General features: G+C 35.3%; 1 protein-coding gene across 18 annotated transcripts in view; it reads right to left on the reverse strand.

Moving 5' to 3' along the window:
• Window positions 1-17303, reverse strand: part of LOC105475528 (sarcoglycan epsilon) — a 71336-nt gene that overhangs the window by 43508 nt on the left and 10525 nt on the right. For 8 of the 18 annotated variants that reach the window (XR_011622149.1, XR_003016663.2, XM_011730857.3 and 5 more), the window contains exons 2-3: window positions 10831-10938; window positions 1157-1279 (exon numbers count right to left, since the gene is read on the reverse strand). The exons of 3 other annotated variants lie outside the window; for them this stretch is intronic. Coding sequence is in view for 11 of the 15 variants with exons in the window: in XM_011730857.3 (XP_011729159.1) it covers window positions 1157-1279; window positions 10831-10938 (231 nt within the window). In the remaining 4 variants the exon portion in view is untranslated. Of the gene's footprint in view, window positions 1-1156; window positions 1280-10830; window positions 10939-16133; window positions 16196-17303 lie in introns of all 18 variants that reach the window. 7 more of the 18 variants (XM_011730861.2, XM_011730859.2, XM_024790947.2 and 4 more) reach the window with 3 other exon arrangements.

A 17303-nucleotide genomic window follows, 5' to 3' on the forward strand; every position in this document is an offset into this window, starting at 1 on the left:
ATAACAACTGTACTAATGACAGCATATATTAATCACAAGCAATAATAACAGCATCATTTATTAGCACATTCCCTGGCCCTGTTAAATGCTTTACAAGCCGTATTTCATCTATTTTCACACATACCTATGAATCTACTGCTAGTATTAGCCCTGATTTTATTGATGGAATATGTAATTTTCCACATTAAGTTACTTCTCCATGGTCATATTAAGTGATGAAACTATAATAGCATTTAATCCTGGCTGACTCCACGAACTACGCTCTTAACTACATGTTTTTCTTCTCAAATGTTATGGCTGCTGCTCAAAAGTTTGAGCCATATAGTTTTGCAAACATGGAATGCCTCATAAGAAAACATTAAAAAAAAATTGATGAAAAGACTATTTCTTCTTGAATACTATTAGGAACATGGTTAACTATATCGTGGGAGAGTTTTCAGGTACAGTATTCATCATATAATCTTCAAAAAGAATAGTTATATCAATTCTAATGCTAAAAACATTCTTATACAATATAATTTTCATAAAATTTGCTTTTATTTTCTGCTTAAGGAAGAGTTATAACGATATGTTTTCTCTTGCTATTCTTTGTATACCTTCGTTAATTTGATGGCATTTATGATCATTCAAAATAACATATTTAAGCCAGTAGTGAATTAAATAAGACTTCATAATTGGTATCACTTAAAAGGAAAAATTAATCTCCATAATATTATTAAGGAGTTATATGAAATTATATCCTATTGTAAAAGCTTTTTAAAAGCTCTTACCTAATGCCATTTTTCATTCTCCTCTACAACATATGTATAGTTTTCCAAAAATGAAAGTACTATGTGAGAATCTAGGTCTTAATATAGAAAATCGTAAGTTTACAGCTATAATCATTTCCATGTGAATATAGGTAGATCACTTGTCAGAGACATAAAACTCAAGACTGAGAATCCAGAAATATGGTTTCTTTAACATTCAAAAATAAATTATTTTTGTCTGTAATTAAATTTCTAATCTGAAAATGAGAAATGTCCTACAACAATTTATCACATTTAGACCATTTGAATTAATGTTAATGATATTTTATCATATATGTCTAGATTATGCAAATTAAACAAAAAATTTAGTGCGTTAACTACTTTTTTTCTCCTCACAAAGAACATACCAGGTTTTGGGTAAGGTGGAAATTCCCCCTTAAAATATTCTCTTTCCAAAACATGAACAAAGAGGACACCTGCTGATGGGTATACATTCCGATCGGAGTGTACCTTGGAGAAAATAGTGTACACTGAAAACAAAGAGGAAAGATAAGTAACAGAAAGACAAATAATGAGATATGCCCTTGATAATTCAGCTTACACTCTTTATAAAGAGGGGTCTCACTACGTAGACATTTCTGGAAAAATTGAAGCAACATGCAAGGAAACTGTTAATAACAATTTGTTTTAAATGGAAGTTATTTCAGGACAAAATGGGAAAAAAATTCTTTTGATTTGTGTTTACAGGCTTTTCAAACACTACATAGACAAAATTATGCACATTTGATATTTTAGACCATTATTAAATAATGAAGCTATCCAAAATATCTTTTTGGTAATTTCTTTTTTTTTTGAGGTTATTACCAACAAAATACATCATAAGAACTGACCAGCTACAAAATTGCTTCAGATGTTTTTCTTCTTTCCTTTTTTTTAAAGCAAAGTACACAGAGTAATTTTTAAGTGGTAAGAATCCATACTATACTAATTGTTTTCTAGGCAAAGCATGTCAGACTATATAACACTATCAATAGGTATAATGTGGTTTTTATGTATACTTATAAAAATGTATTGGATACTTTTTCTGGGAATTCATTCCTCACATCCCTCATAGACATGATTTATTCAATTTTCCCTGATCTTGATATTTAGTAATTCAAACAATATAATCTATTATATGCTGCATCCTAAATAAGCAATAACAATTACATAATAAAATTCAGGCCAAATAATTTATTGAAGTGAAATACATAAATTTCATGATTTACCAGTTACTTAAGACATACGAGGTGAGTACATTAAAATGGCCAATTATTTTGATTAGTTTCCACCTATTGTTTTTGCTCTGATAGCATCTTCTCCACTAACACATTATTGCCGTTACTCTCATCACATCTGCAATCTCTTTTGGGTTTCTATTTTCCTGATTGGCTAGTGGCTGCAATTTTTAGACAGATTAACCCTATCAGGCCAGTTCTTTCTTTTAAGTCATTGATGGATTTGTAAATATGGTAATTAACCTTAAGAACCCCAAGGCTGCTCACTCCAAGCTCACAACTTACTAAAAGCCTTAGATAGCAAGATCACTGAACTACATTTTTCAGCACAAAAATCAAAACTCCCACAAAATGTTTCTTTATCTGTGAAAACTTGTCCCTGCAGTTCAGTGGATAGCTGCCAGAAAGGGGGAACTGAGCTAAAATATTTGGCTCGTAGCTTCATGTATCTACAGCTTTACTACTAAAAACATAACTTCAAAGGCTGTGTAACAGAGGGAAGGAAGCTACAAGTTATGTTTAAACTAGGTTTGTAGAGAGATCTATTCTTTCCTGATTTGTTTTGTACTAGTATTCATAAGTGATCTTCCCCCGTGGCATTTACAGTACCCACCTTCTACTCAAGAACAATGTACTTACCAGCAGGAATAATCGCATTCCCCAAAACAAGAATGAATGAAGCACAGAAAAATAGTAAAGATGAGAATTCTATCCTTTTTTTTTTTTTTTTTTTTTAACCAGTTTGATACCACAATGTACACTGAATGTGAAGTGCTATGGGGAATATGAAGATGAAAGAGACCCGGCCACTGCTTTCCAGGAGTTCACCATCTGGTTTGGGAGACCAACATCCACCTAACTAGGTATTATCCCCGAGGTAAAACTGCTCTGGCAACACCTGGAAAAACGGGAGGAGCAATTAAAGTTGGACAGATTCGGAAAAGATTTATGGAAGAAGTGGAATTCAATATGGCTCCTCAAGTACTACAGTAGTAGGATTCTGAAACTCAGAGATGTGGAATTTCGGCAATTCAGCAGTGAACATATGTGCAACATACAATACTGGATACTGTGAGGGCCTTTCAAGGAAGGGAATTAAGCCAGTAATGCTGGATCCTGGGGTAAATTTAAGGTAGGGGGAGGCAAAACTGGGAAGAAAAGAAGAGTCAAAATAGGGAGTTTTGAACTCCTGCTAAGAAGTCATTTCACTCTATATATCAAAGTATTTAAATTCAGGATCACAGCCTTACATCCCAAGCAGAGAACATTTCAAATAATCTAAAGGAATCTCTTTGGAGTTTATCTAATTATCTAATTTATTCTTTCTAGAGATTAAAAATACCTTGAAGTACAGCACTAAGTTTTATTTACCTTGCTATTTTCTCGGCAGCTAGAAGAGAGTCTGGTATATTTGAATAATTGTATCAATGCCTATGGAATGGATATGTACGTTCTAATACAAAGTACGGCAGAGGCAAACACAAGTTTCCCATTAGTGAACTAAATATATATAATACTTACAGAGGTAGCATTCTGTAGATTATCATCCTTCATTGACATTATAAACTAATAGTCTCCCTTAGTATTTGCTGCTATAAGGTGGTAAAAGCTAGCTTACAAAGCAAAATGAAAGGTTGTTCATATTAAATAATACTGAAATGATTCCATTTTCTACATTGCCCTCCACAGGTAGTGAAGTGGAACCATTAAAGAAAGGGTACCTGCCACCCCATATCATCTCACTTCAAGAACTTGCATAGAACATCTCAGTTTCTGCTTTTATAAAAAACATTTCTGCGATCTACAGAGCCAAGACACAATCTACCATGGCCCTCCTGGGTTTGAAGATGACAAGCACATTTCTTTATTCATGTGTACTCAATTGCCTTTCAGCAATCTGCTGAACTGCATACTTGCTGGTCAGTTACCTTGGCAACTCCACAGTAAAGGCTGCTTCACTTTAAGTATAGTATGCCATTCACTTTGAGAAAAACATGATACAGATGTATGACACATTCATCATCTAGAAATGGAAAATGACTAAGCCACTATGTTTTGTTTGTAAAAATAATACTTCCTTTCTGTAGCATCAGTTTAAATTACAGGCACCCACACAACATTTTAGAGCAGTGCCCTTTGCCTTTCCCTTTCGCATTTGTTACTTGCAAAACAAATAGCTCTTCAACAGAGGCAATTTGGGCAGTATTTACACCTATGCTTCCTTTCAAAAACAACAAATGACACAGAGAATTCGAAGCTATAGGTTCTTGTTCTAAACATGAGCCATATAAATAAAGCTGATGGGGTCTGCTCCAACACCCACAGAGGCTATTACTAACAGTTAACACATGTTGCACTCACATATGCCTAGGCAGTACTCACAAACCATAAGCTTAAAGCATGTTGTTTTCCTTAAGAGCAAGTCTTGAAAATCAAATTTAAACACTCTAAGAATCCACAACACTAAGATCTAAACTCTGAAATATACATGTATACAGTGCCATGCTAATTAAGCCAAGGTAACAGGGTCTGGCCTCTCTGTGTATCGCATGGTTTTGCAATCTTCTATGGCTGCAAATCCATTACCTCTGCAAACATATGCCACTAGATATAAATGAAACTGGAAACCTATGGGTGGTTAAATCCATGCAATTCTATCACCAGTAATGGGAAAAACAATGAAACCAAAAGTCCAACCCACAAGAGGTCAAAAACACCATCTCCAAATAGCAAGGATAGCTAGATTTACAAAGATTAAAAACTTCTGAAGACAGGTAGTCATAAGGAACAGAATTTTAAAAGTAATAATTACATATCTGAGTAGAGACAGCCAAAAGGGTATGTAAGCAAGTAGCTGGGATCATTATCTCGCTCTCCCTAAACATAGTCCCAATGTCTCTCATCACCGTGTTACCAAAACCTTGTTCACAAAATGTTATCTGTATGTTTCATTCACAGGTATAGAATCTGCAGCCATTTCAACAACTGTATATTATGTGACAGCACAGAGCCCAAATAACAGACCATGATAGCAGTAGCAAAAAAACCTGGGACCTCATGCAAGCTAAACAATGTCTTGTTTTCCTTTACTAATAGTCCAGTGGAAACTTTCTCTCTCCATAATGAAAATATTAGGGTGTGCATGTGTGCTTATTACAATTACCTTCAAAGCAAGTTCGAATGTATTTAGTAAACATTAAATTTTGAAAGTATTATGATGGTATGTTGCTAATGAATCCACAGCACATAACTTCACAATTCTCACAACGATTATTCTTAATGGCATATGCATAAGCACAGGCACACACACAGCCCCTTCGCTACAAAAATGTCCAGAGAACACTTGCCAGCCCTTTTTCTGCATCACCAAGAACAATTACATGGCTATAAAGATAAAATAACCACGGAGTATAAGACCCTGCAAGTCTGAGCTAGTTTTAAATCTTAAAGTCATCTCTCTTGTGAAATCTTTGAGAAGAAAGTCATAAAGTATTGTCGATATTTATGTCCAGGTGACTTTTATGAGGTAGCCAGTATGTTTAGGTCTCTCTTACAGATGCTTTATTAATAAATTAATCACTGTAAAATGTCCATTTATAACATCATTTTCTAATTTTTAAGGTTTACAAGGATCTAGTAAAATCTCAGTTTCCCAGAACCCCATGAAATGAATTGTTCCATGGAGCTGATTTTTCTGAAGTACTCTGCAGTTGATTCTTTTTCATGACGGTACAAGATCATCATTTTCTACATCAATTGTTGCACTCTGCTCTATTATACGGTGATACCCGTGCGGACTGTCTGGTTGCCTTGTCATTTACTGATCATACTGTGGGTCCCAGTCTGCTAATGCTTTTTAAGGCTGTGTGTTTTACAGATTTGTTTTATCTTTTGTAGACAAGTTGTCAGCTGTCATTTCTCATTGCTATCAGTATGTTTCCTGTAGCAGCTTCTCTATCCCCTCTAATTTGCTGTTATTAATCAGCTACAGGTTTAGAAACCAGACTACCAAATGAGGCAGGGTTGCGCATTAAAGTAAAAGCAAATGCGTACTGTTTAACGCACATAGGGCTCTGCTAGATGTAAAAGACAGAAGCCTGCATTCGCAGCATCTATTTTGGCTGCTGAAAGACTCTTTTGTGGCGTATTTCCTGGTTCTTAGTTGACGCAGTACACTTCTGAATAGATGATCTTACTATACTTGAGAGAGAGCCATTACTTAAGGTGATGGCAGCAGAAACTCTGTTATAAAATACATTCACAAATAAATAGGTGTACAATTGAAAGTCTTAATTCAACCCATATATTACAGAACCATGAACTGTCAAATAAAAAATGGATTGAATGAGTTTTATAAAATAATTACTTACATATTTGATGTGTGGGAAATACACTGCATAATTTAAACAAAGAGATCTATGAATTAAATGATCTATTGCCCTTAGTTATAGCAAAATCAGCCTAAGGTACTATAACACAATATAATTAATAAGTAACTTATTAATAAGCAATTAAAGTCTATTTCTAAAAGCATTTCAATTTTATCAATTTGTTTCTCACATGAAGAGTTTGAAGATGGAAGCTATTCGGTGGGGGCAAGCATCACAAAGGTGTTTTAATTGAGTTCAAATTACTTAAATATGATAGTATATATTTCACAGCTGGGAAATTAGCTGTTTAAGCAATTTGAACTTAGTTTAAATATTGCCTTAACAGTAAGTATTATCTAAAAAAAAATTTTGGATAAGAATAATTAAGAAGGTTTTAAGGTATGTTGAGGATATAAAGAGAGTACTAAATAGCCACCGATCTGCTGTACCTTTTAAATAAATTGTTGCCTAAGCAACTAGGTATGGTCATCCCTGATAATTAAAAATGTTAAGTACTGACAAAAATTAATACTTCTTGTCTCATATTTTATAGTTTTAACATCTAAAAACTCTTTATGAGATTCAGAGTCCCTGTATACACAGAAATTGATTACAAGAGGCAAATCTCACTTGCTGTCTCTGCATCAAAAGAACTCATTTCAAGGTTTGCATAGCCTGATACATTTATGGATGCCTTTCTAATTTATTTTTTAACATGTTACTACAGTCAAATTGAAATTTAATTATTAAACCAGATAATTGCTGCAGAGAAATATTTTAAGAGATATCAATATCCAGCCAGTTACACAACCTGTTTTTGTTTTTGTTTTTGTTTTTCTCACTAAGATTTACCTTGTGTTTTATCAATACAACTTTATGAATGTTGGCTTTGAATCAAAAGCTTTTCTCAGCAGTCTGCCCTTCACCTTTGAATTCACTCAACATCAAAGTACTGCAGGCCATTCATCTGGCATTGGCCAGCTATTGTTTTTTTTCAGTCACAGATAGTCCATGCCTTGGCTGTGGAATCACTGGGAAGGCATTACAGTGTCTTTGTAAACTTCATTTCTCTAAGAGATATGGCCACTTTTCTTTACATGAAGTAGGAGAGGAATCTATTACTTGAATCTTCTTCTACAAAAAAGCAGAAGAGTTTCTTCATGATATTTTTTTCCCAACTAAAACCACTGACTTTTAATCTTTCCAAACTAGAACTAAACATCTTGATTATTATGTGATTTCATGTGTGTGTGTTTTTTAAATGTCAGTTGGAAAGAGGTTCCATACCATTGTTAATTGGTGATCAATAAGCTTAGTGTCATAGTATGCTACATTGAAAAGAGCTTTATATGTTATCATGTCTGGGCATGCCAAATATATTTCTTTATTAAGAGACAGATCGTAACATTACTTCCTACCTGCATATGGCCTCTGCCTCCTACTCAACCCACGATTCCTGACAGTTACTAACAATCAGAGTTTGCATGCATTTGCTCTCCTGGAGAGTTCAGTCTCTCTATTATCTATTTTATAGATAACAAAATTGAACCTACAGGGACTAAGTGACTGCTTCAAACCTATGGAACCCATAACGAGAAAACAGAAAAAAGGAAGGGTGTGTTGAAGAAGCTGATGGCCCTCAGCTTGCTCAAGTAGGTCCCCTACTCCCATTCCAGGGAAAAAAAGAAGAGATTCCATAGTCCATATCTGGAGTATTCTTCATTACTTTTGTAACCACTTACTGGGTGCTGAGGTAGAATGATGCCAAAAGTGTTGTTCCAAGGCGTTCAAATTCCTTGGAATCCTATTTACAGAAGAAGTACCATCCTACCACTTTAGCTTAGAATTGGAATATTCTTTGCTGGGCCCAGTGGCTCACGCCTGTAATCCCAACACATTGGGAGGCTGAGGCGGGCGGATCACCTGAGGTCAGGAGTTCAAGACCAGCCTGGCCAACATGGTGAAACCCTGTCACTACTAAAAATACAAAAAACAATTAGCAGGGCATGGTGGTGGGTGCCTATAATCCCAGCTACTCAGGAGGCAGGAGAATCCCTTGAACCCGGGAGGAGGAGGTTGCAGTGAGCTGAGATCACACCATTGCACCCCATCCTGGGCAACAAGAGCTAAACTCCGTCTCAAAAAAAAAAAAAAAAAAAAAAAAGCACTACACAAAACATACATTTGTTAAAGTTATTTTATATATAAACGAACCTATCATCTTTTGTGCTCTCTTGAAATTTTCAAAAAGAGATGACTGAGATTCATGGTCAAGAACATCTCAAAGAACATTATATATCTGAGACAGCATTTAAAATGGCCTTGCCATACAAGCTACTAGTATTTGTTATTATAATTTTAAAAGTGATGAAAAAATTCTCCTCATACAGTTGACAAAACTTACTCTCTGTATAAGGTATCTTGATAATTCAGAACTACAAAGATAGGATATAAATAGGATGAGAAGAAAGAAAAATAATCTAAAGGATGAGATCAAGCTAAACTAAAGCAATAAGAGAATGTTATAACCTAAACTCGTTACCTCAGTAGATTCAACATGGAGTGATCATTTCTATTGTGAAAACTCTAGTTATCTCTAGGGTTCCAAGGAGAAAATCAGTGTGAGGTTCAATGACAGTCTGAAGTTTGAAACAGGAAGAGACTGGCGTCTCTTAGAGATTCTAGATGACACTATATGTCAAGGTCTTGAAATGCATTTCCCTGAGAACAGCGCCATAATAGATGACTCTGCTGAGTGTAGCAGCTGTTGAGTTTTTTTTTTTTTTTTTTTTTTGGGCAAATCAAACAGTGAGAGAGAGGCATGCTCAGAGAGGATCGAGGTTCCAGGGATCAAAGCTAAAGAGAAAAGACTGAAGAAAAGGGATGACTGCAATCTAGTGAAAAATGATGTGAAGTCCAGAGGAAGAATCTTTGGAGATTCTAGGTGAGGCACAAGGAACCAGGGCATGTCCCAAGTCCTTTGGAGATGACAGAGCAGAAGCTCAGTGCAGATTGCAACAGTGAAGGACACCGGGGACCCATATCCAGAAAATAGATTAGAAAAAAGGAAGAGTGACTGTGTCAAAGAAGCCGATGGCTCTCAGCTTGCTCAAGAAACCAGCCAGATAAGGGTGTAATCGGGGTGATTCCCTTGAAGGAACATGGGAGAATCTGATGGCAATATCTAAAGAGAATGTGGGGAAAAGAACTATGAGATCATGGGCCTGTGTCCAGGAACAAGTGCGTCTAGTGCTTTTTAAAACAAATTTTTGTGATCTTTTCATGAGAAGTTATTTGTATGAAACTCTACGTATGTTTTCTTACAAATCTTAGCAATGAAAATTCCTTAAAAATACACAGGTATTGTGGGTTTGTTTCAAAGTCGCTTGAGAAAAAATATGCTGGGAAACTTTGTCCCATTGTGAAAGAGATCTGGGGCAAAAAGACTCCAGCTGAAGAATAATTTGGTTCTAGCTATAAAAAAGTTAGTGACACCCAACTTCAGAGATGTATGAACAAAATGAGGTAAGCCAGGAATCAATCCTACAAGTACCCAGCAGGTTTCATCTGGCATTATCATCTTATCACATAAAATTACTGTTCTTTTGAAAACATTTTAACATTACTCTTATTTTTATAGACATTTTGGTTGCTCCAAAATTAGATAAACTGCTATTCTGCTAATGTTCATGAACACATGTAGTTAATACTTTGTGTGAAGGATCATAAAGCCAAAAAATATAAAGAAATATTAAGTGCAAGTTCATAATGGTAATTGATATTTTGAAAACAACTAATATTTTGACTGTTAAGTAATACCTTTTCTCCCTAATGAAATACATTATTTCAAAAGTCCTGGAATATTGCTGATGGTCACATTTATAGATACAGAAGAAAAACTTATAAGGATCAATCAGTCATTTACAGGTCAAGTCATCTTTCCAATAGAAAACAAGTGCCAACTAAGTAATAGCAAAACATATCAATTTGGTTTTGCAACAAGAATCATCCAAAATTAGCCAAAATATTTTATGATTATTTCTCCAAGGTTACATACATACTGTTTTAAATGATAGATGTTAAATATACATTTTTCAATATTATAAATAACTTGTTATAGTAACTACAGTAGGACAATTTTTATAAGTGGCAAGCTAGTGACTGGATAAAAGGTAGGTTAAAAACATAGGAATGGTTTTTAGTTTTTCTTTAAAAAGGGCAAAGCTATAGCCAAGGAAAAGGACTTGAAAAATAATGGATTAAGAACACAGAGGATCAGAAGTTTTAGCAGATTAGGAAAACAAAATTTTATTTTTCCAAACTAACAACAACAACAACAAAAAGCCACACATGACTAAAAAAGCGAAGAGACTATTGGAAGCAGACATTTAATTGGATCCCCCAAAGGGATTTAGATTTACAACCTAAACTCACCATCTTTCATCCCAGCAGCCATTTTTCTGCTGATAATAAAATTGTTGGCCTGTCTGGTCTTCCAGTTAACTGTTCCATTTATGCCATCAGCACAGCTTAATAAAAAAGCTTTTCAGAATAAAAAAATGTACAAAAAAATGAAATTAATGTCATGTTAAAATGACTATCACAGATCACCTACAATTAACTGGGATCAGATTCCTTCCAGCCCAGCTAACTGTTTAATTCTAGTTAGCAAATATTTGTTGTATGTTGACACAATGAATATGTGGGGATACAAGACAACCAAGGCATAGTTCCTGCCCCTGAAGAAGCTTATAATCTATGGGGATTGGCAATTCATGTACATATACATATACATATATATGTGTATATATACATACACAGATATATATAAAATACATCATAGTAATTATACACACAAATGGTAGAAAGCATAAGTGCTATAAGAACACTGATGGGGCAGCAATTATCTCTGGCTAGGAATGTTGTGTTAAGTTTAAAGTAACTTTTAAATTCACAGTTGAATTTTCCTCACACTGGCAGCAATGACTAGGATAGGGGTTAAGGAATACTAAATAGGGGCTACCACAAGAGTGTCAGATAGCAGTCAGGGTAAAGCACAAGGAAATAAAAAGTGGTGCCAATTACAAGACAACATGGAGATAATACTGACAATACTTTTTCAAACTGCTAGGTGTAAGGATAAAAGGAAAATCAAAGATGCCTTTGAAGTTTTTATCTAGAATGACATAGAATAGCAATACATTAGGAACCTCAGAAAAGTCAGTTTCAAGAGAAAGAAGATTAATTTGATTCAGGATATGTTAAACTTAGGGTACTAGTTGGATATCTAGGTGAAACGATTTGAGAAGAAGATAATGTAATGGAGCTTCACATACAGATTTAAAGTTCTTCTCCAAAGAAATGATTATTGAAGCTAAAGCCCTAGTGTGATTCCCTAGTAACACATACATCAGGCTCTTACATAGAAAGTGATCTGGAGCAAATATATGTTCCTGTTCTTGACCCATTCATTGATCCTATTTTTCATCATCCAAACTGCCAATCTGCTGTCTACTCTCTGATTTTTCACCCTTACATTTTAGACATGATAGATTTGGGCACCATTTTTTTCTGATTACAATATTGGCTCTCCATCCTATTCTCCATTGGGCTACTTTAGGTAAGTTCCTTGTGGATTCAGTTCAGCCCAAGAATTGCCCAGGGGATTTGTCCTAGCTTCTGTGTGTTTGTTTCGTTTTTTTTTTTTTTGTTGTTGTTGTTGTTGTTGTTGTTTTTGAGATGGAGTCTCACTCTGTTGCCCCGGCTGGTGTACAGTGGCACGATCTTGGCTCACTGCAACCACCACCTCCTGGGTTCAAGAGATTCTCTGGTCTCAACCTCTGGGGTAGCTGGGACTACAGGCGTGCACCACCATGCCTGGCTAATTTTTGTATTTTTGGTAGAGATGGAGTTGAGGCTGGTCTCAAACTCCAGGCCTCAGGTGATCCACCCACCTCGGCCTCCCAAAGTGCTGGGATTACAGGTGTGGGCCACCACACCCAGCCTGTCCTAGCTTCTGGACCTGGTATGCGGTAAGGAAGAATGCTCAAAAGGAAGAGGGACAGCAAAAGCAAAACAACATATTAATAAATACATTAACATATCAAAAGCAGAGGATGATTCAGAAAGAAAGAAGAAAGAAGCAGTCACAGAGGTTAAAAAATGAAGTCTGAAGAGTCACATAAGCCAACGGAACGGAAGAGACATGTCAAGAAGGAGAGTATGATCAACATCCTCACTTACTGCAAAAAGGTCAAAGAGGATGAGAGCTTAGAAAAGACTGCTAGATTTGAAAAGTGAGAAGTTACTGGTGACTCCTTGAAAGTGGAGTTCTGATAAAGTGGTGAGAGTAGAAGCCAAACTGCAAAAGGTCAAGACATAGATGCAGAAATTACAGTTAATCTTTCAAGAACACTGGTCAGAATAGGGAATCAAAAAGATCAAATGATAGACTGAAGAGTGGCAAGGTGGACAGAAGGTTGTTTATTTTAGTAGGGATGACATATTTTGTATCTAAATAGAGGAAAAGATGTAAGGGGGGAGAAAGAGATTAAGGATAAAGAACAGGAGCATAACTGATAAGATACAATCCAAGAAAAGGTAGAATGGGTAGGACAAAGCATATGGAAGTAAGGAAAATGCTTTGGGCATGAGAAAGGGAAAGGAAAGTAGAGACAGCAACAGTTAGTGGGGTATAGCAAACTTCACTTTAAAGGAGCTCCCCACCTTAATAAATCAGAGATAAAAGGCATATTTCCTTTTCAAACTAAATTTCCAGTAAAAATCTGAACTTTATGAAAAATTCACCCTTCAAAATGAGAAAAGAATACAATTCAAAACCCAGATTATTATTATTAGTAGTAGTAGTGGTAGTGTTTTTAGAGATGGGGTCCACTATGTTGCCCAGGCTGGACTAGAACTCCTGGGCTCAAGCAATCATCCTACCTCAGCTTCCCAAGTAGCTAGGACTACAACAACTGCTCAGACCACTGCAGCCAGCTAAAACCGAGGTTACTAATTTAATCATTACACATTGGATGATTGTATCAAAATGTCACAGGTGCCCTTTATGTATGTACAATTATTACATATCCATAATTAAAATTTTAAAAAGTTATTAAACCCAGGTTATTAAAAACAAACAAAACCTCAGGTGATCATGTCAGTGCTACCTAGGAGTACAAATCAAAATCCACAACACCCCCCAAAATAAGCTACTTAATTTGTATTCAATTTTAAAAATACATCAAATTAAGAATATTAATTTTATCTACTAAATGACCAATGTTATGAATTTCTCTAATAAATGGTTAATGTATTTAATAACTGAAGTTATGTATTTTTAAATCTAGATGAATAATACAGGAGGCATTTCCCAATAATTTAAGCTAAAACAGGATCAAAAATATTAATAGTCTCTTGTGACAAAATACTCCACCCCCAGGGTTATCCTGATGGCTATGTTCCAAAAGCAACATGCTAGTTACATAGGAATCACATAGGCAGCTCCCCTAAAATACATATTCACAGGTACCCCCAAAATATACATAGTAAAAAAATTCTGAAACACATATTCATGACTTCACCATGGAGAGTCTAGGTAGGTGGGTTACACAGTTCCGCCAGGTAATTCACATACAAAACTGTGAACTCTAGAAGACAGAAGAGCCATTACAGAACCCAAAGAAATATAAACTATCACCTGAGTTACATATGCAACAAATGTAGGGCTGACCTTAGAAGTGAAAACCCTACCCATTCCAACCTCCAACTGATTTACAGATACAGCCAATCTGCAAAAACATACAAGACCTTGCTGGATAGTGGAATATCCCAACTAGAAGGACAAGAAACAGGTGGCCAAATTCTTCTCTACAATGTTCCAAAGAACAATGTATGTGTGGATATGACAAGCAACATTTAGATTTAACTGCGTGGATATGACAAGCAACATTTAGATTTAACTGCTTCCCATCACCACCTCCTGAGCAAGGTGCTTTCACATATACTGTCTAATTCAATCCTTACAAAACCAAATCAATCTATTAATGTGTCTGAAGATTATAGGGGCTTAATCTTAAAGCATAATGAAGTAAATCCTGCAGGCAAGCAGACACTCTATAGAACTCTCCATTTCTCCATGAACTGGGTAGTTACCATAAAGAAAGAACATGTTGAGTGCCCAGACAGTTTCTCTTTTGTTCCTTCCTTTATTCTAGCTCAGTGGTTCTCAGACTATGTTGTGCATAAAAATTATTGTTCAGAGTTTTATACACAAAACTACACATATTATGCCTTATGGGCGATTTAAAGGATTAATTAGGATAACTTTAGGTCTATGGAATTTTTTCTTACACCCTTGCTTTTAGAATCCGACTAACCCAGCATAAGAATTAACACCACTACATGTCCTTGGCTAGTGAATCAATGCATCATTGCTCATACTTTCCAGGTCCTGTAGAAGGGCAGCCTAGTTGGCTTTTACAGGATTCAAAAAGCAAACTGAATTGGTGTCTCAACTGTTTAAACAGAGAGGCAGGGTAGAATAGTTTAAACACAACACACAGACGTTGCTCTATTTCAAGGACAGCACTGCTTTTGAGCACATTCATTTTTTGAAAGTTTGTATTGATCCATATGAAGTCCTACTTTGACCACAGAAGACTGAAGTCCAATAAATCTCAATAAAAGGATAATGTTTTATGGCTCTACTCCCCAAGCAATATCACTAAAGGCAAGACACGATGCCACAAATGATGTGCTTAAACCAAGTCCCACATATTGAGGGAGAAACTTTAATAATAGGGAAATAACTATTTATTTTTAATTGTGTGTCCAATATCATGGATCCACTTGACTAACTTCTTGTATAGAAAAGTATTGTATTCTGTACATTGACAAGTACAGAGTACTCATTGAAAAAGGCTAGTATTTTAAAGTTTAATTTTCATTAGAAAAGGACCAATGCATTTTTTAATGTGAGAATGAATTTCTCTAGGATGGAAAAATATGACTCAATATTTAAAATATTTATCCTACCTACAACTTTTCAAGATTAAATCTAATGTGTAAAGATATGTCAGACTTGTACAGACCGGTTCTTGAACTTCCTCCAAAGACACTGGACTATCCCCAGGAATCCTAAAAGGAAGAGAACACCACTGTGCTCACCAGGTTCATGGAAATCTACATTACAATTACATCTGGGTGTGAGTTTTACTCTGGTTCATAAACACAGAAACAAAGAATCATATGTATCTTGCATTTACAAAGCCTAAGCTAAGAAAGCATTCACACAATTAGCCAGGATATCACTGTACATAATTTAATCATATTTTCAATGTTCCCCCTTTAAAATCATCAAAGCCTAAATTAATCCAAAGGTGGCTGGCATGCCTTCACCTTCCCTAGCAACCATACGACAGTTAAAGTTTGTCTTAAGATTCCATGATTCATTTTGAGTCTTCTAGCAGCATAACTACATTTCATCTGGCCTGGGGCAAGCAATCTCTGAAGAGATATTACTGTTACCCAAACTTGAATAATTTGCTGACTGGGGGAGGAGAGGATTGCTATTTAATAAAAGTAATTGAAGAGCTGTGAATAGTGACTGATTGCTGATGAGCTAATCAGAATATCAAGGAATGGAAATAATAAATAATAACTTATTCAGACATCACTGTCCAAGTAAACAGCAGGATATGTCAAATGAAATTTAATCTGATTATCATACTCACCTTAAAACCAAACTGTCAAGTCTTTCTCTGTCCACTACTTCATCTGTCTCTTTCATATTTCACTGTAAGGGGGATGGAAGACTTTGTTTTCAGAAGTTAGTTATATAGCTCACGTGTCCTGCATCCCTTCCCTTCTCTTACCATCCCCATCCAAGTTGCTATGTTGCTCCCTGACCCTCTACATTTTTCTCTTCCCTTCTTCTATGTAATTCTCCCTATTTCTTTTAAAATTGTTTCTTACACCGAAACATTGTTTTTATATTTTTCTCTCTAAAAAGTGTAAGTTCACTATTACTTCTCTTCTTTAGCTACAATGTCTTAAATACAAAGTGCTGGATACTACACTAACGGTTGTACACATATTAACTAATGTAATCCTTACAATGACTATGTGAAGTAGGTAGCATTCACTCTATTTTACAATGAGACTACCAAGTTTAAGAAAATTATGTTAACTTACCCCAGGTCTTATGTTTACTAAGTGGCAGAGTTGAATTTTGAACCCATTTCGTGGCTGACTGCAAAGTCTATATCATGAACACATCAATACTATCCCCAAATACAGTCATGCATTGCTTAATAATGGGGATACTTTTTGAGAAATGCATTGTTAGGTGATTTTGTTGTTGTGCAATCATAGAATGTACTTACACAAAATGATATATACATTTTTATTTATATATATTTTTTCATATAGAAAACCAAAGTTCCCATCACCATTACTACGCTATTGCTGTGCAGTGGAAATTAATCTCATGTACTACAGGCACCAAAACAAGAACAAAAACAATTTGTTGAAAGAAGAAAGCTTTAAATTTTGGAACCTATGAGAAAAAAAAATGGCTTTACTGAGGAGGACTGTCTACCCCAACCTCTGAAAGGAGCTGGGAAAAGATAATCCTAAAAGAAATGTCACAACAAGGCTTTAAATGAAGAATGCCAGAAGCAGCTAAAAAATTAGATATAAGAGACTTTAGAGTGAAATAAAAAAGAAATGTTACAGCAAGACTTTAAATGAAGAATGCCAGAAGAACCTAAAAAAATAGATATAAGAGACTTTAGAGTGAAATAAAACTGTAGTGCAGAAAGGTAGTGTTTAACATCAATCTTTACAGACACAGGGTCTGGGTTCAAATCCTAATTTTTGTCCATTGGGCAAGTTACTCAATG

Source organism: Macaca nemestrina, chromosome 4, assembly GCF_043159975.1.
Source record: "Macaca nemestrina isolate mMacNem1 chromosome 4, mMacNem.hap1, whole genome shotgun sequence".
In the NCBI taxonomy this organism is placed as follows: Eukaryota; Metazoa; Chordata; class Mammalia; order Primates; family Cercopithecidae; genus Macaca; species Macaca nemestrina.